Source organism: Elgaria multicarinata, chromosome 6 (genome assembly GCF_023053635.1).
Source record: "Elgaria multicarinata webbii isolate HBS135686 ecotype San Diego chromosome 6, rElgMul1.1.pri, whole genome shotgun sequence".
NCBI lineage: Eukaryota > Metazoa > Chordata > Lepidosauria > Squamata > Anguidae > Elgaria > Elgaria multicarinata.
In genome coordinates this window covers 34,936,643-34,960,182 of record NC_086176.1, presented here as the reverse complement: position 1 = coordinate 34,960,182, position 23,540 = coordinate 34,936,643, and the positions used below count along the sequence as shown (strand labels likewise).

The following is a 23,540-nucleotide window of genomic DNA, read 5'->3' as shown; positions in this document are numbered from 1 at the left end:
TAACCAGCCTGAAAAGGATCAACCCAGCTGAGAGGCTGGGTTCTGTGTCAGAGAAATATGACTATTTGAAATTAATTGAAAAATGATTTATTTTGTTTCAGCATACAAAATAACTAAAGTATTTCTTTTTTAAAAAAGGACACCACTTACCAGCTCTTATTCTACCAGAATTTTGTGGAAAACACTCTTCACTTTCAACACACAAATGCAGCTGAAATGTGTTTATTCCATCCTCATTCTCACCAAACTAGAGAACTAACATTTTATAAGGATGACTGATGAACTACATGCAAGTCAGAGTTAAGAGTCTACTGTAATTGCAGTAATATTCCCTTTACATAGTTAACCCCTCCACCCCCACAAATTCTGTACATCAGCTACTGTTTTTGTGGCTCAAAGGACTTATTTGCCTGTTTTTTAAAAAAACAAAAAATAAAACCAGTGACATGTCCAATATATACTCAAAGTTATGCCGGTCTGTGTTCCTTCCAACAACCTCTTAAGAGTTTTGCCACAAAATTTAGTTAGAAAAGTCAAAATGGACCCCCCAAAAGCACACTTTTTTGTTCATCTGAAATGAAATGTGTTGAACGTGTGCTATTAAAAAAAGTAAGATAGCCTTTTCAAACGTTTCATATAAAAATGTTAACAAAAATGTAAAAAACCCACTGAAACACCCCCTTCCACACTCCAACATCACATCATATGCCTGATGTCAAGAGATTTCAAAAACCTCCCACCCCAACAATTGCACATTAATTAACATGTGGACTTAAAAAAAGAACATAACGCTTCAAGTATGTTTCATGCCAATCATCAATAAGAGTCATAACATTACTGAAGAAAAGTACACTTGTTCTTTTGGAAGTCTGAGAAAGACTTTCCATAGATTATGGTCAAACATTTTAATTTAAAAACAAAAACACACACTCACACACATACAAAAAAAAGGAAATAATTTCTTTGGACTTAAAGAAACAGTGTTAAGAATTCCCATTCGATTATGAAGAAATATCCTCAGTAGGAAACTAGTTTTACATACTGCACAAAACCTTGTGCATGGAACAGTAAACCCCATAGATGACCCTTGGCAGGCAAGCAGACACTGAAAATATGGCGGCCTCTTAAGCCACAGGCTTTCCTTAAGGCTGTCAGACCTTTTGGACCCAGAAGTATTTCTTAAGCAACACCTCCCATGAGAATAATAACTGAAATCCTAACTTTAATGGCTTCTTGAAGGAAATATCTCCTTTCCAACCTCTTATTTTGTAAATGATTTCTAATTTTTCATAAAAGCTTTTTGTTTGTTTTAATTGGAAAGAAATACTTCTGGAAATTAGGCCAGTAATATTTAGTCAATTCACCACTTAGACTAATTGATTAACAACATTTTGGAAGCTGTCCCACTTATAGAGCAATCCTATGAGCCATGGGAGTGTGTCGCAGGAGCCATAGGATATGGTGGTTCCCCTCCCCCGATCTATGGCCTCAGGAGAGGAGACGCCACCATATCGTTCGAGTGGGGATTTCACCCCCCACCCAGCTGCCAGGAGCTCTGCGGCAGCTCCTCTTTCTTGGACGAGGAGGGTGGAAAGAGGGCATACCAGTGGCCACCAAACTAGATGGGCTCAGAGCCCCATCCAGCTTCAAATCCTTCTTAAGGAGGAATGGGACATAAAATGCCTCCAATGGATTGTTGGAGCAGTCCAACATTGAGTGCCCCTGTAAAACAGATGCCCATAGGATTGCTCTGTTGATCAGGCAGCTGATTTTAAAAATTTTTTTTTCAAAATTGTGGATGACAGACACCATCTTACAAGAGACATTCCCCCTTCTCTCCAATACGTTTTGAAAGATGGTAGTGACTGTGATAGATGCATGAATCATCTAAAAATAAAGGAAGTTCGCTTTTATTTCTTCAGAACTATTGTTTATTCACATGCAGACATAGGCAAGTTTAATTGATTAATCGATTAAAATTAATATGATTAATCAACTAATTTCTTTAATTGGGTTGACAGCCCTGCTATAAGTGAATGTAGAGTCCTGACAAAGTACTGAAATTTGGAAACAATTTTCCAGTATCTTGTTGTTGTCGAACAACAGTTTAAGTGAAAAAGTTTTATCAGATAGAAAAAGAGCCAAAACAAGGATCTAAACAGACCATATATTATATGAGCAAAGAACCAATTGTATGCTGATATTTTTATAACAAAAGATTGAACTGCACATTGGGCAGCTGAGTGCTAGAATTCCTAGTAATAAATAGCTCCAAATTAAGGACTTTCTACAACATTTCCATAGAAAACTGGACTAGTGTTCCTCCTTTTTATGGTAAACCTCTAGAGTGCTTTCACTTTCATAGATATCTAACATAACATTAAAACATACACACAAAAAATTGATGGCAAAACCAATTCTGAATTCAGGATAGTATACAGTAACACTTTTTTTCTTCTTCTTTAATAAAAGTTCTACTGGTTTATTGACTAAGGCTAGAAAGCAAGTCATGATCCTATTTGGTGCATTTTCTACCATGGTCCAAGATCAATACACGATTACAACCTGGGGGCCCATTCTGCTGCAGCAGACTGAATATTAGGAAGGAAGGAAGGAAGGAAGGAAGGAAGGAAGGAAGGAAGGAAGGAAGAAAACACACAACTTTTTGCCCCTTACCCCTCCCCCCACCCCATCTTGGAATCTTGTTTCGAAGCATTGAAGAAACAGGACAACAGGTTTTGAAAACGGAATAGCAAAAGGTCAGAAAAGAGTGGCATCGAATCAAGAGTAAGGTCAGAAGGCTTGTGACGGCACTGGCGCTGCATCAAAGGAGCATACATGGGACACAAGAACTTGTAACATCTGGTAGTGTCATTCCCTCAAGGACTTTTAGAATATGCGTATGCAATAATAAATAGATCAGTTATGTAATAAGGCAGTGTGTTGAACATGCATTCGTCCTGTGGCCTGGAATACCACAGAGAGATACATGATACCATACACATTCATTAAGTGTTTTTTTTTTCAAGGCTATCCAGGCTAACTCTTCCAGAGCATTTCCTTGGTGAGAAGAGCAATCCTCTGAAGCTTGTCACTTTTCTTCTCCTATATCAAGAGATGATGACTGGCTTTAACAAAAAAAATAAAGCTGAAGAGAGTTGGTTGATTTTTGTTGATACTGTTGCCATTTTGGCTGCATCATTCTGAATGTTTTATTTCCTTTTAAAAAAAGAGCAGAAGAGTGAGAGCAGTTTTTGATGCAGCCAGGAGCTACGTCCTCAGGATGCTCCAGATGTTTCCAGGTAACTCTGTAATTTTCTAACAGTTGTTTTGTCCAGTGAACAAAGGTCAAAGTCAAACGTTGTGTTCGTGATATGAAAGTGTCCCGTTTCTTCTATAAGGTTTACAATCTGTCATTAAAAAAAGAAAAAGGAAAAAGGAAAAGTTATAGTTATACATTTGCTGGTTCTCTCTTATTGTTGTAGTTATACATCTGCTGCTGCTCTCTTATTGTTTGGGTGTTGGGTCAAGGAGACTACCTTATGAATCTTGTCACCTGTATGACCTTCAGGCAAGTCCAAGCACAAAATTCCATCAAATATTACAAAATTTAAGGAAGAAGGTAAACTATTTCTTTTTCTGTCAAGGCTCTTCATTAATGAACCCTTTCGTTGTAAACTTTCCTAGTTTTTCTCATATAGATCTATCTTAAACTGGGATTTGTTATTGATTGTTACAGACCTCTCCAGGTGCGGCAGAAGGGAGTGGGGGAAAGCATGATATAAACAGAACTGATGAGACACTATTATTTCAGATTTTCCCATTTGTTATCCTTCTTAGTTGTGATGTATCAACTTGAAAATAATGGATTGGATCCAGGATCTGCCCTCCGCAAGAAGAAAGGAGCTTCCGCGAAAGGAAGGGCTCTGCTCATATACAGTCTCTACACCTGATTTGGGGGAATAGCTCCCCCTCCCCCACATAGCTCACCAGTTCACCAGGGTCTCCTGACTCTCTGTGTTGCATTTTCAAGGGGCTGAAGGGCTACCATGGGAAGGAGGGAGCAGAGAAGTGTAACTCTAGATCCAACCCCATGCTGAGAATTGACTTTCCAAGATTCTTTCTAAATGGAGTTGGCAGCAACTGAATCTTATAAATGCAAAGTGTGTGCTCCACTAGTGAATCATGGTCATTTCCTACGATCCACGCATGCTTACTTTACAAATGCCATACATTTTTAGCAGCCTGCTTGGCCGCCCACATTATGCAACCATCATTGCATGACATGAGATGACATAACAGATGCCTCTCCTTCCCAGTGATGGATGCATCCTATTTTGGGTTTTCCTTTGAGTTAGGGGAGAGATAATAATAATAATAATAATAATAATAATAATAATAATAATAATTTATATAGCGCTTTCTAACAAAACGCTGCACATAAGATAAAATAGGTCAGGGAGTTTACAAAAAACGGAATAAATACAATCATTCTAATAAAAGACCTAGCTGAAATTAAAAGAATATAACAATAAAACCTTAAAAACCCATATAAAATGTGTTGTGGCCACCACAAAAACCAACAGCATGTTTTATCTCAGAAGCAGCCAGTCTTCACTTCTTACGACCTGAACTATGCTCAGCCTCTCTGTGATGACAATGTGCGTATTTTGTTTGTTTGTTTCAAATATTATCTAACCTGCAGCTCTGTTGGCCAAGAAAATCCCTTCTAACTGCAACATTAATGACTGCATCAAATTGCCATATCTGCCCAATGGACTAGCACCGCAAGGCCATTTGAGTTATTTTCTAAAACTTAAGCCAGCAGACTCAGAGCCGAAACTCTTCTTTGCTCTTATATCCTATTTGTGGGTTTCCTATTGGGGCATCTGTTTGTCCACTGTGCGGACAGAATGCTGGGCTAGAAAGACCTTTGCTCTGATCCAGCAGGGCTCTTATGTCATGCACCCTTTTTTGAATTATTTCTGGAGGTGGAGTTTTCCTGTTTTCAGTTCAGAGGAAAGACGTTGTTTACATGAAAGCTAAATTGAAAAAAGTTTCATATAAAGTAAGAGTATGAACTACAATAGGTTTTAAGATGTGACAGCAGCAAGGAAAATTGGTCAACGTTATAAAAGGTGAAAGCATCTTTCAGTCACAGTCCACCTTTTTAATGCTATAAGTAATCAACCCCCGCTTAAATTTTCTTATTTGTGTCATAGACAAGAGGTCCAATGCATTAGGAAATTCCCAGGTCAAATACAGACTCTTTTGCTACTTAAAAGTCTCCCCGTCAGCAACAAACTTGGCCTTACTTCAGGCGTCTTGAACCTTTTTCAGATTGAGGGCCATATTCTATTTTGGAGTAGTCCTCGGTGGGGAGTGGGGCTTCAGAATAGCTCATCACCATTCCAATGGTGGGCAGGCCAAAGACAAAGGAAGTGGAACAAAAGATACTAGCATAATTTAGTGTAAAGCTCTTACTGCAAATAATTAAGCCTTAGAAGAGGCATTTCAGGGGGAAAAGCCAGGACAACCATCAAATCATGGTTTCCTGCACAAAAGCCAGAAAACCATCAAATGATCAACTGTAGTCAACCATGGAAGGCTGGACTGAGACCCCAGGAGGGCCAGATTTGCTCCCTGGGCCTGAGGTTCACCTGCCTTAGTTGTTTGCTGATCACTTAACAGCATGAGTTCTATTATCTAGTTACTAGGGTATCTTCTTTTGTCACCCTTCTCGGTTCTATAGGAGATGGCAAACAAGCTAAATGAGATCCCCTGGGGGAACTTCTTCCTTCTTCCTTTGCTTGCTTAGGAACATGTGGGAGGTGAAAAGCCTGTACAAGACGTGTAAGTGAGAAGGAGGCAATGTGACTGCCCCCTGCCCTTCCACTCATCTGTTTCTGGCATGGGAAGAATGACTGGGGAACTGAACATGTAGAGGAAGAAAACTAGCCAATGGCCTTTGGTGATTTTGGGTAGAAATGGAAGCTATTTGGATTATGGAATGTCATTATGGGGGGCACAGAAGAGGCAGCCGCTGTGGTGGAAATGAGGAAAAGATGTCCTAGCAGGCAACTCTGATGGGGCAGCTACTCTGAGTACAATGTTGCTCAGTGAGTAAGCCTATTTATTTCCAGCCATCACATCCCACATGTGCTTCTTAGATTAGCAAGAAATCCCAAGACAATCCACAATATGAACTATACAGCTTTACTAAAAACTAACACATCAACCTGCTAGGAAGCGTCATGTTTAAAACAGCCACCCATTTACTCTTGCAGCACAGATTTCTATCATATCTTTAGTCGCAATAATCTGTAGCTAACATGGAGATCATCCTAAATTAGGAATGTAATCCTAATGTATCTTTCACTTAGCCGTGAGTAAACCAGCTCATGATTTTTTTTAGAAACGTTCAATAGTATTTTTTTTAAAAAAAGGAACTATATTAGATATGCTTTCCTGTGATACTGTGCCAAAAGAGGCCTTCCATTAACTTCCATGATAATAAATTTCAGGAATTCAAAAGCAGTTAGGAAGTGTTAACAGATGCATTTTAAACCAATGCAGTGCTCTTAAAAGAAATGAGAAATAAAATCTCATTTGTTGATCACTATCTATACTTTTTAAGCTCCCAACTGAGTGCAACATGAACATTTGAACCCTATTCTTCATTTGGGCCTCTTAGAAATATAGCCACAGTGTCAGGACCACCTGGTACAACTGAGTGAGATGAACCCCCTCGGTTTTAATGGAGCCACAGAATACATCAAGATATAGCCAAGAAAGCTTTAGGGGCATTCTTGACTGACCGCCAAGGGAAATCATGTTAATGCCTTTAATATTAGCACTCGTGTTCTTAATCTATTGAAAAACACTTGGGGAAAAAAAGATTTAAGATTATAGCTGTCAAGCTTTCCAATTACCCATGTTAAAAACACAACATCAAAAATACTTTAACTGGAGACCCAGGATACAAGGTCCAAGGAAGTCTTATTTGTTCTTGATGAAGTGTGCTGTACTTTATTGTTTTAATGTACAGTTCTGTTTACACACTGTCACTCTCCCTCAATTTCATTGCCATCCATCATGATGTAGCAATTTAAATGGCTTTAGAAAAGAATGTATACACGAAGGGCTGGGTTTTAGCTAATATAAAACCTATTCTTTTAACCTTTAAGAATGGTTTGAAAGGATTTCGTCTTCTCCGGGTCTACAAAGCTACCTTAAAAGCTATTATTTATTATGCATTTTTGTTTCTTTCTTGTGTTATTCTAAAGGTTCAAGACTGGTTACAAAATACAAATGTCTCTTAGTTTAATCCTAACAATCTGCTAATGAAATGTTAGGCTGAGAGTGCCCAAGGCCACCCAGTGAGTTAAGATCTGAGACAGGTTGGACTTGAGTCTCCTGCACCCAAATTCAATAGCATACTATTCTGTTGCCTGGTTCAGAGGTCACCTAAACTTAGGTATTAAAATCCATTATTTAGGTAGTATGTATTGTTAATATACCTTTACCATGACACCCAGATGAGTGAACAGTAAGCCGGGATTCTAATTATGTTATGACTGACCTACTGATAGTCATAGTTTCAAATGAACAGTGATAAGGGACAGAAAAATTTCCAGTGCTTTATTTTTCCATGAAAAATGATCCATTTCATAGGTTCATTAGTAAAAAATGAATGTATGCCAATTGCAAATACAATAATTGGCAAACATGGCAGTTTCAAAGTTGAAATTAAGGGTTCTCACGTATGTGAGGGAATACATATGTGTCACTGAAAAACATATATGTCTCAGAGTGAAATGGAGCTGATAAGTCATGACAGAGAAACTGAAGGTGTTCCAATAACCTTAGTGGAAGAGAGTTGAAATAGATGAGCAATTGTCAGCATATCATGCACAGTTCTTTGGGTTGCTAAAATTAATTAGTGTGTTTATAATTTTAATACCTTAGGTTTTTTTTTTGGTAAAATGTAAATAATGTAAGAGAAGTACATGCTAACGGGGAAGAATGCAACAGGGCACTTATGACTGATCCAACGGGGCACCCACTGATTCTCTTGTGCTCCACATATTCTGTAATGCAAGTGGTACGTGCCACCAATTCCCTTTTGCAAGCAGAACCCACCGCTTGCTCAACAGAATGCAGAGTGCCCCACTGGATTCAGACTATTGCCTTGAACTTTTTAAAAGTATTCCAATAAAAAAAAATCTACATAATATAACATTTTAAATCACATTAGGTGTGTTAAATGTATTTTAATTTCCACCCTCAAATATTCAACTCAAATACTTGTGGTGTATTGGGACAAAATATTAACATGGGGTACCTTTTTTTTTTAGTTTTGTTTACTAAATACAAGTAAGATAAACATGCTAAATTAGATCTCTCTAGGGCATCAGAAAATGTCCCACTTCAAAAAATCCCTGAAAAACCACATCACTGAAAATGAATGGTTTGAAAAGGTACTGTTGTGATTAATTTATACCTTCAGTATGAAATGCAGGTTCCTAAACAGAGTATGAACCACTTCACGCATTACCTGTTGTTTGTTTTTGACACATACACATAAGATTTTAAATTTATATCTAAAAAAAATGTAAAACTGTGAATGCAGTAAACAAGTGTTTGGAAACAAACGGATCAAATAGCTATACTTGATGGAGAGCCAAGGCTGGCTGTGCTTCTTGTTATCATCCAAGCATACCTTGGAGATAAAACATACCATGGAGATAAAAGTTGTGTTACTCTATAATGTATGGAGATTCCCTAACTTGCCATATTCATTGCAGAAAATCTGTAACAACACACTATTTGTCAATAAAACATAAATAGAAGACTGCTTTGTATGTATATCTTGTATTCACTGTACAAAATACATGTAGTCAGTCTACAGCAAACACATATATTAACTGAAGTCCTTGCTCCCAAAATACATGCGACCAAAGGCCTATTGTGACTAGTCCCGTCTATCTTGTCAGCAAAATACACACATGCATATACAGCATGTGGTAATAAGTTCTTGATTACAAGAACTTATCATTTGTAGCAGCCCTTAGATGGAGATTGTGGAAAATAAAACTTTGCTCCATCAATTACTCCTCCTCCTTAAAATATAAAATTTGAAATTATACGGTTTGGAAAGCTTGAAGTTCCAGCAGCGAAACACAGATTTCAGTGAAAAGTTGGGTCTTGTCGCTGACCCACGTTAAAATTATAGCATGCTGAACTCCATGAATAATCACTGAAGGAGAATTCCAAAATATTGAATACAACCTTCAACATGAGCGAACTAAATTGAAATCTGAAATGTTTGAATTCATTGAAAAGCTGTTAAACTTTCTCCCATCACTTGGAACAAATAGGAGAATTATCCCGACATAAGGTATGTCTGCTGGGCAAGACAACGCTTGTAATTTAGGGGGTGGGGAAGCAACATACTATTACTCTGAATATACATTGCATATGTCAAGATCTATGCTAGCATTCCCCAACCTGCTGCCCTCCAGATGTGTTGGGACTACAACATACATAATTCCTAGTTAGCACGGCTAAGAGGTCCAAAGCATCCAGAAGGCACCAGGCTGGGGAAGGCTGATCTATACTAATGGATTCTCAAACTCTACTGGAAAACTAGACTGAGTTCTTGACTTTGACAAACACTATGCTTAATATACAAAGAGATCCACTCACCTGTTGCAGTACATGTCTTTCCCTTAGTGTCATTAACCTTCTGTGGAGCTCAACTAGTTCATCAAGATATGCCTGAGAATACGCCACCACAAAATTAAAAGAGAGAACATACTTTATTAAGCTGTAGAATTCTGCATGGCTCTGCACACAAACATTTTCCCACTTCATTTAATCTCACAAAATTCAAAACAATATATAGAACAGAGGCCTTAGCTAGACCTACGTCATAGTCCACGACGGAGGAGGGCAGATCTCGCGTTGTGATTAACGCGAGATCTCTCCTCTGTTTACAAGTGAGGTGTGACGACCTCAGGAGGATTTTTTTTTTAAAAAAATAGGAAGGAGCGCATGAATGCTCGTGCGCAAAAGGTAAGGTTTTTTTTAAAAAAATAATTACTTTTCCCGCTCCCCCCACCCTACCCTCGATAGCCGCAGTGCTCCTCCCGACTCCGCGTGAGGAATCGCGTGGAGTCGGGCCAAACCGCAGCAACGGGCCACACGTTCCGCGGTCTCGGGCTCAGCCCGGGACTGTAGAAAAAGCAGTCCCAAAGGGGAGGGCAAGATCCCGGGGCAAGGGAGGGATCATCCCTCCCTGGTCCCGGGATCCCCTGTGTGTCATGTGGACGCAAAGGAACGATCCTGGGGTTCGCCCTGGGATAAAGCCCGTTCTAGCTCAGGTCAGAGTCAACTAATAAAAATGTGGGACAAATTAAATAATGTGGGGATTCTAAGAAACTAAGAAATACTTTTATGAGTATATGTGCCTTATAAACCAACCTACACACACGCGCGCACACACACACACACACACACAGAAAAGTAAATACTTTTACATTGATTCTAGAGAAAATATGGGAGCAGGATTCAAACATTGCTTCTTTGTATTTACCTTATCACAATCACCGTTCTTAATTTGTTTATCAGATTTACTCTGTTTTATAGGACTCTTCACTTCTAGAATCTGGAAAATAAAAAGAGTAAATACCTAAGGCGTTATACAGCTAGGACTGAGGACTATTAGAATTCCATAACCAAATATTTTTGTTGTCTAAGCATGTTTAACAGCCAATTTATCTAACCTACATATACTTCCTGTCACTAGAAGCAATTTATACCAGAAAATAAAATAAATGAGAGAACTAATGATAAATTACTTTAAACACAGACGAAGACTTTAGGAATGCTAACTAAACAAACGGTAGGACGAGGAACATTGATGAATTGTCATTACAGAAGTTACACAGAAGTTCAACACACTGAATCCATGTCATTTAGCAACGTTTTGGACAATTTATACATAACTACACCAAGGCTTTAAAGATTCACTTAAAATCTGAAGCAGGTTATTGATTTTTGCTAAAGGGTTACACAGCCCCTATGAGAGCAACAGTTGTGCTTTTAGAATAAGATGCAGATACAGGCCTGGTTCACACATAACGAGAAGCCACCATGGGTGAATTTCCTCGCAGGGCTTCTCGTTGCAGCAGTTGGGGCACAGCTGGGCTGCACCATAGCTTTTTGTTATGTGCAAACCTGGCGAGGGTGGGTTGTTAAGGTGGTTGACAAGTCACCCATAAACCATGGGCTGTTTTAGGGTTACAGGTGGCTTGTCAATCACCCTAACAACCTACCGTCGCCGGGTTCACATGTAACGAGAAGGTGCAGCAGGCCTGCATCACATCCCAAATATTAAAAATGGCCGCCAGAACAAGAAGAAGCCCTGTGGGGAAATTCATACATGGTGATTTCTTGTTATGTATGAACCAGCTCTCAATCTAATACTTGGGATTAACTGCAGTCTTTCATACAACGATGACCATATAAATGACAATTTGTAATTGTGCTTGCCGGAGAAATCTACTGATATATTTTGCTTCTGACTTTCAAAGAGCTCGATTTATACCCTGATATCCCAACCCAGAGATCTATTAAAGCAATGGAAGGTCTAGTTCAGAGTCTATAAAGCTCCTGTGGGCATGGATACATCATGACTGCAGGAGCGTTATGGCCCCTGATTTAGAGAAAGGTAGTCATGCTTACATTCCATTGAAATCAATAGTACACAAATTCATCACAACTCATATGCCCAATTAGTTTCAATGAGAAAGCATGACTATCTGTGGATTGGGGCCCAATTGTCCAGAATGCATAGGGATCCTTAAAGTAGGCTGCCGCTTACTAAACTGATTGACACATACATGTAAGAAAGATTACTTTGACTCGCCGCTTAATGTGCAATTATCTCTGTTGAAAATTATTGAGTTTGAAGTAATCTCCAGTGATATGGAACTCTCCCTGATGTATTCTGAGCTGTGATGGCTGATTCACTTGATGTTGAAATTATTAAGTGCAAAACATTCAATTGTGAACTAACTCTAAATCTTGTGAAAAACCAGATTTAGAAAAACCGTTGGTTATTTCCTCAGCCATTATTGGTTATTTTGTCAGCCACAGAGTCGTACAGCAAGAGCGGTCAAAGCTGCAGCTGCCGCTCTAGTTCAGTCGGCAGGATAGATTTCCGGCAGCAATGGCTGATGGGATACAAGCGGGAGGACCGAGAGGGGGAGAGAGGGTGGGGAATGGGTGAGCCAACTCAGCGTGGACTAATAGTAAACTCAACCCTGAACCTAATCCACACCATGGTTGATTATTATCATGTTGTGTGAGGAGTACCCACTAGATAAACAACTGTCAAGTTGATTATTACCCCACCACTGACCATCATGTTATCCTCTCTGTTTGTATGCACTGCTGAAAATATTTCATCCACTGATTGGTATCTTTCATTCTAGGTTCAGGCTGTGTAGTTTAAAACCAAGTTTATGGCTCTAATAACAGTAATGAAAAATCCTAAGTGCAGCCACATGGCATTCCTCCATGAATAGAACTAAAAAGTTAGAATATTTTAAAACTTATTTTTAGGAGGATTAAAAACATGTTTTGCATTAGCAGTATAAAGGGTCTTGGCAACCTCAGTGGAATAGAAAGCAGTATTCCACAAACTGGAAAGTGCATTAACACATGTTGAAAGTGATATGTAGGCCTGGTTTGTATGATCAGAGTGGTTACCAACACACCATAGCTAGTTAACCATCCTGTGACTGTGCGAACCAGGCCATAGTGACCTGGTTTGCATGTAGCAACAAGCCATCCTGGGTTACTTTATCCATCAGGCTTGTCATCACATGGCAGCTGCCATTTTTAAAGTGCAAGCTATGGTGGAGACACAATGTGGCTTGATGTGTTGTGCAAACCTGGCCAGGACTAAAACAGCCCATGGGTTGTTTTAGAGTTGTGGGCGGTCTATTAACAAAACTAGCTACCTAGTCTGGCCAGGTTCACACGACATGACAAGTTGTGCCACACACCCACACCCCTGGCTAGCATTTAAAAAATGGCGGCTGTTGTGTGTTGACAAGCTCCAGGGGTAAATTAACCCACAGTGGCTTATCCTTACGTGTGACCAGGCCCACAGTAGTGCCTTAGTAACAACAAATAGGTTGGATATCCACTTGACCTATTACAAGTTCATTAATATCTCAACAACTGTCCATCAGTGATGGCCATTGGTTCACTCACTACAGTATTGAGAACATAAATGTATTTATTCAGCATTATTTCAGCTTCAGTCAATGTATGCTGCTGATTAATGCTTGAATATGAAACACAACTGAATGAACTTGAATTGCATTGCAAGGATTACCAAGGTAATGTACGTGAAGCATTTTGAGCCCTCAAGAAATGAAGGAATTATTCTCACAATGCTAAGTAATATTATTACAGGTAAGACAATATGAGACAAGTTGCTTTTATTCTATTTAGGCCATTACGAATGACACACTGAAACAACAACAACAACAACAACAACAACAACAACACACCCTTTCATGCTTTATTTGCATGGCAGGAGTTCCACACATAAAGGAGGAGGCAGGACTGCACTGCTCGCTATATCACAGCAATGTTGAAAGGAGATTTTCATATTACCACAGCATTAGCGTTTAACTTTTCGTGGAATTAATAGTTATCATCAGCCAAAAAAGCAGTTACATGTCTTCTAGTGTTCGGTTCAATAGTATCACTAAGAATGTATGCAAACTGAAGTGACAGGTTCTTTATATTTCCGTGAAACCAGTTTATATTGAGCATTTGTACATTCAAATAGTTCCTGAGGATGAGGAAACAAAACCCATTCACTGGAAAAACTGAAGCGATTGTAGTTGCCATGTCACAAGATGGTACCTGGTTATTGTTGGTTTTTAATAAAGGTGGAGGTTCATGGCGTAACGGTGAAGATGCCGAACTGCTATCACTGTCACTTCCATCGCTTAGACTAACTCTGCGAAGAGAAAGACACAATAATTTTTAACTTTATTAAGGTGAGCAACATATGGTCGGTGACCAACCTGTTCTGATACAAGCTCACAGCCTGTTCCAGAAACATGACAATCCCAGATTTTATTATCACGTTTTCTAGCTTTCATGATTTGAGACAGAAGTTTGAAAGTTAAAACATGTTAAGAGATCAGGTACAAAGAGCCAAACAAAAGAAATCTGAATTTGATCAATGGTTTTCATCTCCCATTAACCTGCACATCCAGGATCAACTCAACTCTTTAATGTCTGAGAAGAGTGCATTCTGCACAAAAATTCTGCTGGAAAGCAGTACCATTTGTACTGAAATCCCTAATGCTTAGAAAAACTATGTTGGTTACATGCAGTTAATATGAAAAGCAGGACAGGGCTCCTGTATCCTTAACAGTTGTAAAGAAAAGGGAATTTCAGCAGGCGTCATTTGTATGCATGCAGCACCAGGTGAAATTCCCTCTTCATCACAACAGTTAAAACTGCAGGAGTGTGTGTATGTGAAATAAAATGGTGTGTGTGTGTGTGTGTGTGTGTGTGTGTGTGAAATAAAACGGTTAGAAGGCATTTACATTTTCAAGCTAAATGCCTCCTGGACACTGATAGTTCCTTGCATGGAAAACTCGTGGAAGATACAACAAAAATGTAGCTTCCCTTCCACGTTTCCCCATTTTATGTTCTTTATTTAAGTATATTTATTTATTTATTTATTTATTTATTTATTTATTTATCATATTTATACCCCGCTCCTCAGCCAAAAAAGGCTCTCAGAGCGGCTTACACTTAGCAAAAAAGACAGTCCCTGCCCTCAGGCTTACAGTCTAATAAAGACATGACACACAAGGAAAAGGAGTTCAGGAGGGGGGGAGGAGAGAGAGAGAGTCCAACAGGAGCAGGCCATGATGTTTCTTCTGCCTGTTCCTGTCCCCTTGTTCTTTCTTCTTCCCCACAGGGCCAAGATGACAGTTTGCCCTGTGGGGGTGGGGGAAGAGTCCAACAGAAGCAGGCCATGATGTTTCTTCTGCCTGCTCCTGTCCCCTTGCTCTTTCTTCTTCCCCACAGGGCCAAGATGACAGATGATTTCCATCTTGCATCTTCGACATGCAAAAAAAGGTCCTCACAATAGCTTCTGAAGCTTTTGCTCTAACCCGTAATGCCACTCACCACTGATTACAGGGCACAAAGCACTATAACCCTTCTCAAATGCCCAAAGACCACCATATGTCACTATTAACTAGAGATTCAAATAAAGACATGCCACTGAATCAGTGTCTTCACATTTCTGGTATTGGCCTTTTTGTGACACTGACCTGGTTCACACGTTCACCGCAGCCCACCATAGCTTATTAGCCCATGGGTGCCAAGTTGGCCATCCAGGCCCCTGCGGTTTCTCATTATATGCGAACCAGGTGAGGGTGGGGTTGTTGGGGTGTCTGACAAGCCACCAAGAACATGTGGGCTGTTTTAGGGTTAAAGGTGGCTTGTCACTCACCCTAACAACCCACCCCTGCCAGGTTCGCATGTAATGAGAAGTTATGGTGTGCCTCTGCCACGCTATGAATATTGGTCACTGCCACCACTGCAATGGAAAATTCACCCCTGGTAGCTCCTCATTATGTGTGACTGGGCCACTGACACTAAAGGAGGGACATTGCTATGTCACAAAGGATGGCATGGTAATAGAATGTTGTGTGCATTAAAACTGAGCTGCCATATATTGTCTTTCACAGGGATCCTCTCATCAGAAGGCACACAGATGCATGTCACAGTTTGAAAAGTCTGAGTGCCTGGGTTGTTTGTTGAGGCTGCTAAAATGCCTAATAGTGTTTTTGGAATGCAAGGCTTAAACCGACACCTCTTTATATCACTCTGTAAAACTGTCATTCGTGAGAATTCAAGATATATTCCCTTTCTCTTCCACATCAGCAAACTTCACATATGGTCACAAGTAATGCCAGAGTTGCTTAACACTGCTTTTCAGTATCTTGTTGTGTAAAGATATTCTAAAGACATGGATACTGGGGAATTTCTGGCACCCTCTTCAGTGGTGTAACACATAACCAAAACGATGCAAAGCAGCATCTTAAAAATAAAAACAAACTCATCACAATATTAGGTAGCAGAAGATTTTATCCCAGTTTCCATTAGATAAAACTCTGACTCCTGCACTGTCCCACCGGATTCCCTGTTAATGACCCTGATTAGACAATCCCAGTGTATTTTATATATTTTTTCATCACATGCACTTTGTTTCTATGTGAACCTAATGGATATTTCCCCCACCCATCCACCCCGCCACACACTGCCTTCTGCCTCCCTGAACCTAAAAAGTAGAATCTTTAGTGCCTTTGGCACAAGCTTTCAGCTTTCCAAACCTTTGGAAGTTTTCCTTTTCCTTTTACATTTTAAACCCTCACCTGCGACCCCCCCTGCTTCCTCCATGCGTATTTACAGGTCTCTCCATCTCAGAGTCATTGTCATTCTCATCTGCTTCATCAGATTCATCTTCATTATCATCAGAATGCAGATCTTTCATTATAGACCTCAAAGGACCTGGCGAACAAAAACAAAAGGGAACACAAATCAACAAGGGGAATTCACATGCAAGTGTACCTATTGTTCAGCTTTATAACAAAACAAGCCCTAACACAGTTTTAAGAAGCAGAGGAGGAGGACTTGGACATTAAACAAAAAGATGTAATGCATAGGGGGTGGGTGGGTTACGTAGCAAATGCTTAAACAAAAGTAAATTTATTCAAGGACCAGTTGACTTAAAACGGGATTATTTCTGTCAACAACGAGATTAGTGTTTTAAGTGTTTGCAGAATTAGCCCCTTGGAATGTTAAGTAAAGCAAGTTGGCTTTCTACAGAACAAAATGCATTTTTTTAAAAAAAAAAAGCAAAGGAGTTTAAAAAAAATCCTCAAAGGTTATTATTAGGGTATGCAATACCTGAAAAGATCTTAAGGAGACTACTAGTAATAGTACATTTTGTTAGGTTAATCCATGTATTGAAAGTCATAGTCTAATAAATCATTGTGATTGCAACTTGCTCTGGCCAAGGCATTCTTTGTCTGCCTGTTTTTGATCTACTTAGATTTAGCTGTCTTCTTTATTCTAAGGTCAATGTCAGGTCAAGCAAGCTCTTTCCTAGCGCTCCTATGTATAAAGTGTGTCAATGCCAGTAACAGAGACCTATCTTTATGCTAGAACTGAACAGAGATGCTAAGCCTGCTTCATTAATAAAGTTGTATTAAGGGAATAGTTTTAGGATTAGGTTCTTAAAAACAATTCCGCATTATTGTTAGATGCATGTAGACAAAAGGGTATGGCTTTCATTGGAAAGTTCATCTTGGGAAACAGGGTGGGGGTAAGGAGTCGAGCTATAATGCTGCTTTAAAATTTTTGAGATCGGCTTTGAAAATAAAGAGCACAGCCAGTGAAAAACACAGTGGTGTTATTAAGCAAGTAGTTAGAATCTTTAATCCAATATTATTGAAAGTCATAAAGCTTCAGAGTAATCGTGGTTTCCTTGGAAGACTATCACAAGTTGTAAAATATACTGACAGGGCAAAAATGGCTGTTGTGTGTCCATGACGTAAAACAGAAATCACAGACCATATCTGGACTATAGGTACCCATTAAATATGTGTGGGAAGAGGCAGCCTACTGGTAGCTCAAATTAAACCAAAATCAAATGTATGAAATCTTTGCTATTATTTCCAGTCCTGCAACAACACACCTCATTTACTCTCACTACATTGCTGGGATGATAACTAAAATAGAACCATCATTATTCTAATTTTACAGAGAAGTTATGTGCGTGTGTGTGAGAGAGGGCCTGTTCACATGATCATGGAGGACGGAATAAGCCACGGTGGCTTATTTCCCCCAGTATAGGTGCTGGGGGGATTTGCATAATTACTCTCGCTGGTGCGGCTTGCCATGTAGTGCAAACCCAGTGAGGGTGGCTTGTTGCCATGGCTAACAAGCCACCTTAGAACCCTAAAACAGCCCTCACCTGGTTTGCACGACACAACAAACTGTGCTGGTGTGGTTAATTATGCAAATCCCCCCTAGCATGTGACTGGGAAATATGGCGAGGGAAATAACCCACTATAGCTTATTTCCTCTGCCATCATCTTGTGAACCTGGTCAGACAGACAGAGAGAGACAAAGTGGCCCTGTTCAGAAGACACCTTAAACCATGGTGGTTTAAGGTGTCTTCTGAACAGGGAGGGAGAGAGGGAGAGGGAGAGGGAGAGGGAGAGGGACTCTTACCAAAACTCAGCCAGAATTTATAGAATGTGGAATCTGTGCATAGGCCATGCGAGTATTTAGGATTTGGTGCCAATTTTTAAAGGAAACTTCATGGAGCTTACTCAATACTCATATGTACCTACCCGGACCTTAAGATCATCTACAGGGGCCCTTCTCCGTGAGCCCCCTGCCAAAGGAAGTGAGGCAGGTGGCTACCAGGAGGAGGGCCTTCTCTGCTGTGGCACCCCGGTTGTGGAACGAGCTCCCCAGAGAGGTCCGCCTGGCGCCTACACTGTACTGCTTTCGTCGCCAGCTGAAGACCTTTTTATTCACTCAGTATTTTAACACTTAATTTTAACTTAAATTTAAATTTTACTGTTTTAACTCTGTATTTTAATCTTATATCAACTTTGCTGTGTGGTTTTATCCTGGTTGCGCTTTTTATACTGTATTTCGTAATTGTGTTTTAACCTGTTGGGTGTTTTACTGTGGTTTTAATTTTTGTGAACCGCCCAGAGAGCTTCGGCTATTGGGCGGTATAAAAATGTAATAAATACATAAATAAATAAATAAATAAATAAAATAAATACCATCATTTCTAGTCATTTTCATAAAGCAACTAAATACTGCACTTTGAGGCTATAGTATTGGAGTGGTTTGCATGATCAAATAAGCCACAGTGACTTGCTTTAATCCCTGGCGCACGCCAGGTGCTGCTTCCCTATTTACCTGCTTGGGCGCAGCTTGTCGTATCATCTAAACCCGGGCGGCATGGCCTTTTTTTGAGGTGGAAACAACCTTCAAACAACCCTATAACAGGCTATAGGCAGTTTGTCAGCTGATTCCCCCTCAACTAAGCCCGGGTTCAGACATGTCAAGCTGTGCCCGAGCAGATAATCAGGGAAATGGTGACCAGCACACGCTGGAATGAACTGGGGGTTAAAACAACTGCTTTTGTTTAAAAATTGTTTGGATCGTGCAAACCGGTTTATTGTGTCCTGGTACGTTTCAGTTTTAAAGCTTTCAAATCAAGGTATCATATTTTTGGGTCCTACTTTCCTGATGTAAAGCTAATAAATTACACAAGGAATGCTGTTCTCTCGTAACATTTAGGCAACAACAACAGCAACTGTAAAAATACACATTAGTGATAGTTTTGAAACACAAAGATGATTTAACTTAACTCATGCCCATATTCCAGGTGTTTAGTCCTGCATACCTGCCATCAAAACTGATGAAACAATGCAGGTACAGTGGTTTGTGATACTGTATAGCTGCAAGCTGTATATATTTTGACTTGTTCCCTCTTTAGCAGTGATCTGCTGGCAAAGCATTAGCAACAGGTTCATTACAATCAATACTAAAGAAAAATATTGGGATTTAGACATCCACAAAATAGAGCAAAATGCTTCTGGGAAAGGATTCCAAGATCCCTTTTAATATTTCCTGCATTTTAAGCAGCGTGTTAAGAATATACACATTGTGCCATTTATAATAAAAACGGCCCAACAGGAACTCTCTCAGCTATTTACGTGTAAACTGGTTAGGGCAGGGTATTTTGGCAGTTATAAATTCTAACTTCCTCAGAACTGAACAGCGATTAGCTGCAAAGCCAAAGTCAATAAAGTCTAAGAAATCTGTTTGTCACAGTCTTTTTTTTTTTTTTAAAAAAAACTTGCTCATGGAAGTTGGAAGACATCTTTCTGAGGTTATTCTTACTGAAATGTAACATGCCATATGTGTCTTAGTTACCGTCTCTCCTTTTTAGTATTTCAGTACTAGTTGAGTATTTTGATTTTACTGTTTTAGAGAAAAAGAAAAGACGAGCAGAATCTAACTACGGATTTTAAAAGGTGTTAAGTTTTATCGCGGGACAGCGGCTAAGAGTGGGAGTCCAGCATCAGAGAGATCAGAATTCAAATCCTCACTCAGTCACCAAGCTCACGGGTGACCCAGTGACTATGTCTCAGCCCAACCAACCTTGTAAGCTTGTTGCAGAGATAAAATGAGGACGCTGGGGTGGGGGGGGGGAGAGTTCCTTAGAAGGAAGCTAGGGTAAATAGTTTTTAACGAATAAGGAAAAAAGAAGGCAGCTATGAAATTCCATCTGTTCTGGAAGCTGGGCTTCAACGCCACTGTCAAATTTCTATCTGTTTGTTGTTACCTTGTTGTCGACTGTTCTGAGATGGTGTAAAACTGGAGCTGGAACTGGAGCTAGAACTGGCAGGACTAGGTTGCTCAGACTGGGGAAGGAAGGAGAGAGAAGATAAGCAAAACACAAACACAAAAACTAGTTCATGCATTTACTCCGAAAATAACTTGCATAATTACAATTTACTTTGCAAAAGAAGAAAAGGTCTCAAATGACATTGCCATGGAATAGGATATTCCATCCCCATCCCCCATCGACAAGCCTCCTCCTCTTCTTTTTCTTCTTCTACTATACCGCCCCATAGCCAAAGCCTTCTGGGTAGTTTGCATACGATTAAAACAATTAAAAACAATATACAAAATTTAAAACCACAAAAACATACAAAAACATACACAGAAACATACATTATAGCTAAAAACAATTATAAACAACTTCATAAACAACTATAAAAACAGTTCCAGGCTTGATGAAGCTCGTCACATATTGCTAAATGCCTGGGAAAAGAAAAAAGTTTTAACCTGGCACCGAAAAGATAGCAATGCTAGCGCCAGGCAAGCCTCGTTAGGGAGATCATTCCATAATTGGGGTGGGGGCACCACTGAGAAGGCCCTCTCCCTATGCCAAGTACCCATGAGCATTACTGGCTTGGAAGACAACCCACAGCTTGTTTTAGGGTTATTTGAGGTGGTATAACCCTCAAACAAGCCCTGCTGCCTTGGTTTGCGTAACATGGCAAGCTATGGCAAGCCAGGCATCTGGAACCATGTGACAGTCCTGTGAGCAAATTAAGCCATGGTGGACTGTTGTGTCATGTGAAGCAAGTCTATGAGTACACTGTTATGGATCAAGACTTATTTATTTTTATTTTATTAAACACCTACGTACCAGTAAGTTACATCCCTTGATGGATGGGTACAGAGCTCCCAAGGAAGAATTAACACATTCTTTACTCAACAGGCCTAACGTTGTTGTGGGTATGTCACATTTTGGCTGTTGTGTTTTCACTGAACGAATCTTGATGTGGAAAGAGACTATGGACCAAAATGGAAACTGTGGCAATGAGGAAAGCGAACAAGCCTGCATTTGTAGCGTAAGGTCGAATATTAAACACTTGATCCCCTTAGCTGTCAAAGAGCCTTGTAATAAACTTAGATTTATTCCAAATGAAGGTGCTTTATCTTAACACTATTAGACAATACAAGCAGGGCTTGCAAGAAAATTCTGCAGTGTATTCCCACCCTCTAAACCTCAGTGTTCAGACAGCCTGGAAAAGGAGCCTTGGACAGACCAAGGGTTCATCTAGTCCAACACTCTGTTCACACAGTGGCCAACCAGTGTCGATCAGGAACCCACAAGCAGGTCACGGTGCAACACCACCCTACTGGTGTATATAGGCTTACTGCATCTGATACTGGACGTAGCACATAGGCATCAGGACTAATAGCCATTGATAGCCTTCTCCTCCAGGAATTTATCCAACTCCCTTTTAAAGCCATCCAAATTGGTGGGCATCACTACATCTTGCAGTAGCGAATTCCATAGTTTATCTATGCACTGTGCGAAGTAGTACTTCCTCTTATCTGTCCTGTATCTCCCACCAATCATCTCCATGGGATGACCACGGGTTCTAGTATTGTTGGAGAGGGAGAAAAATGTCTCCCTATCCACATTCTCCACACCTCACGTAATTTTGTACACCTTTATCATGTCTCCCCTTACTCTCCTTTCTTCCAAGCTAAACAATGCCAGCTGATGTAACCTTTCCTCATAGGGGACATGCTCTCTGCCTGAGATTCTGCAGACTTGCTGACATTTGAGTAGACAATGAGGTAGACCACACAAAAATAGTTCAACCTGGTATAATACAGCTTCCTGTGATCTTACAGAATCTGAGGGCTCCTAGCCTGGAACCTCCCCACCACCCAATACTCATGCCGCTAGTGTATATGGACAACCTGTGGCTTGTGGGCCATACCCCATTCAGCAGACCCCATGCCAGAGCCGAAGCACTGTACCTTCCCCCTTCAAATTTTGTCACTTCCTCCACCGAGTATCAGGCTTCAGGGAGCGTGCTTGTGATGGGAGGACAGGGCACAGGGAGGGTTACCCCGCCCTACAGACCCAGTTCTCCTAATGGATAAGTGTGTGAGAGAGAGACCCAGTTTGCATGTAACAACATCCCCCACATGCAAACAACCTCTCCCACCCACTTGCTGCTTCGTATCCTTTTTAGAAAACAATGGCTTGCTGTGTGAACCCAGAACTCTGGGTTGTCGAAGAACAAGCAACACTAGAGTTTTAATACATGGTTTGTTATTGGGTTAAAACTGCATTGTTTTCTCAACAATCCAGAGTTCACATGTCATGCCAAACTCAGAAAGTGGGTGTCAGCAGTACAGTGTATTCTGGTCTTTTCTGGCCCACTGAGGACTATCACCCAGTGCTCTGTGCTAGAATGGAAGCTTGCCTCAGATTGTTGCAGCGTTAAACTATGTAGAGTGGTTTATATTTGTTCAAGTTAACAAAGGTAGATTTAGGATATTCATAAATTCCCCACCTAATTAATAAAACACAAAATCCCCAACGAAACAAAACCCAGCAGTGGTAATATCTGGCCTCTGTAAAATTCAGTGCTAACTTGCACTTTCATGCATTCAGCTTTCATAAGCCCCACAGTTACTCTTCTGCCATAAATCAATCTATTGTTGCCCCTCGTAATGAGAAGGCAGATTTATAGCCTTTTAAAACCTTGCCTCACAATCAAAAAGATTGTGGGGGCAAGTTAATGGAACATCTCTCTTTTTCTGAGGGTGCTGAGGTGGGGGCGAAGGAGTTAACATCTGTTCTTCTCAGATGAATGACATCTGTAGTTCTCACAGCTGGGACTCAAAGGGGCAAGCAAGTTGAACACTGAACACACTTAGATTTTCGTGTCTTTTTCAATCTTTGCAGAGACACTTACTGTATATCAGCCCAATCTGACTCAAAATCAGTGAGCAAAGATTGTGTGGGTTCTTAAATAGACCTGATACTACATGCAGAGAACCTATTATAG

The 23,540-nt window shown here is 40.1% G+C and overlaps 1 protein-coding gene across 2 annotated transcripts in view; it reads right to left on the bottom strand.

The window, feature by feature from the left end:
* Nucleotides 1–2,699: 2,699 nt before the first annotated feature.
* The window catches only part of MLLT3 (MLLT3 super elongation complex subunit), a 142,556-nt gene continuing 121,715 nt past the window's right edge, over nt 2,700–23,540 (bottom strand). For both annotated transcript variants that reach the window (XM_063129217.1, XM_063129218.1), the window contains 6 exons: nt 20,498–20,576; nt 16,491–16,626; nt 13,951–14,047; nt 10,598–10,669; nt 9,709–9,780; nt 2,700–3,410 (listed from right to left, as the gene is read on the bottom strand). In XM_063129217.1, the coding sequence (XP_062985287.1) occupies nt 3,279–3,410; nt 9,709–9,780; nt 10,598–10,669; nt 13,951–14,047; nt 16,491–16,626; nt 20,498–20,576 (588 nt within the window). In that variant the 3' untranslated portion in view covers nt 2,700–3,278. The remainder of the gene's footprint in view (nt 3,411–9,708; nt 9,781–10,597; nt 10,670–13,950; nt 14,048–16,490; nt 16,627–20,497; nt 20,577–23,540) is intronic.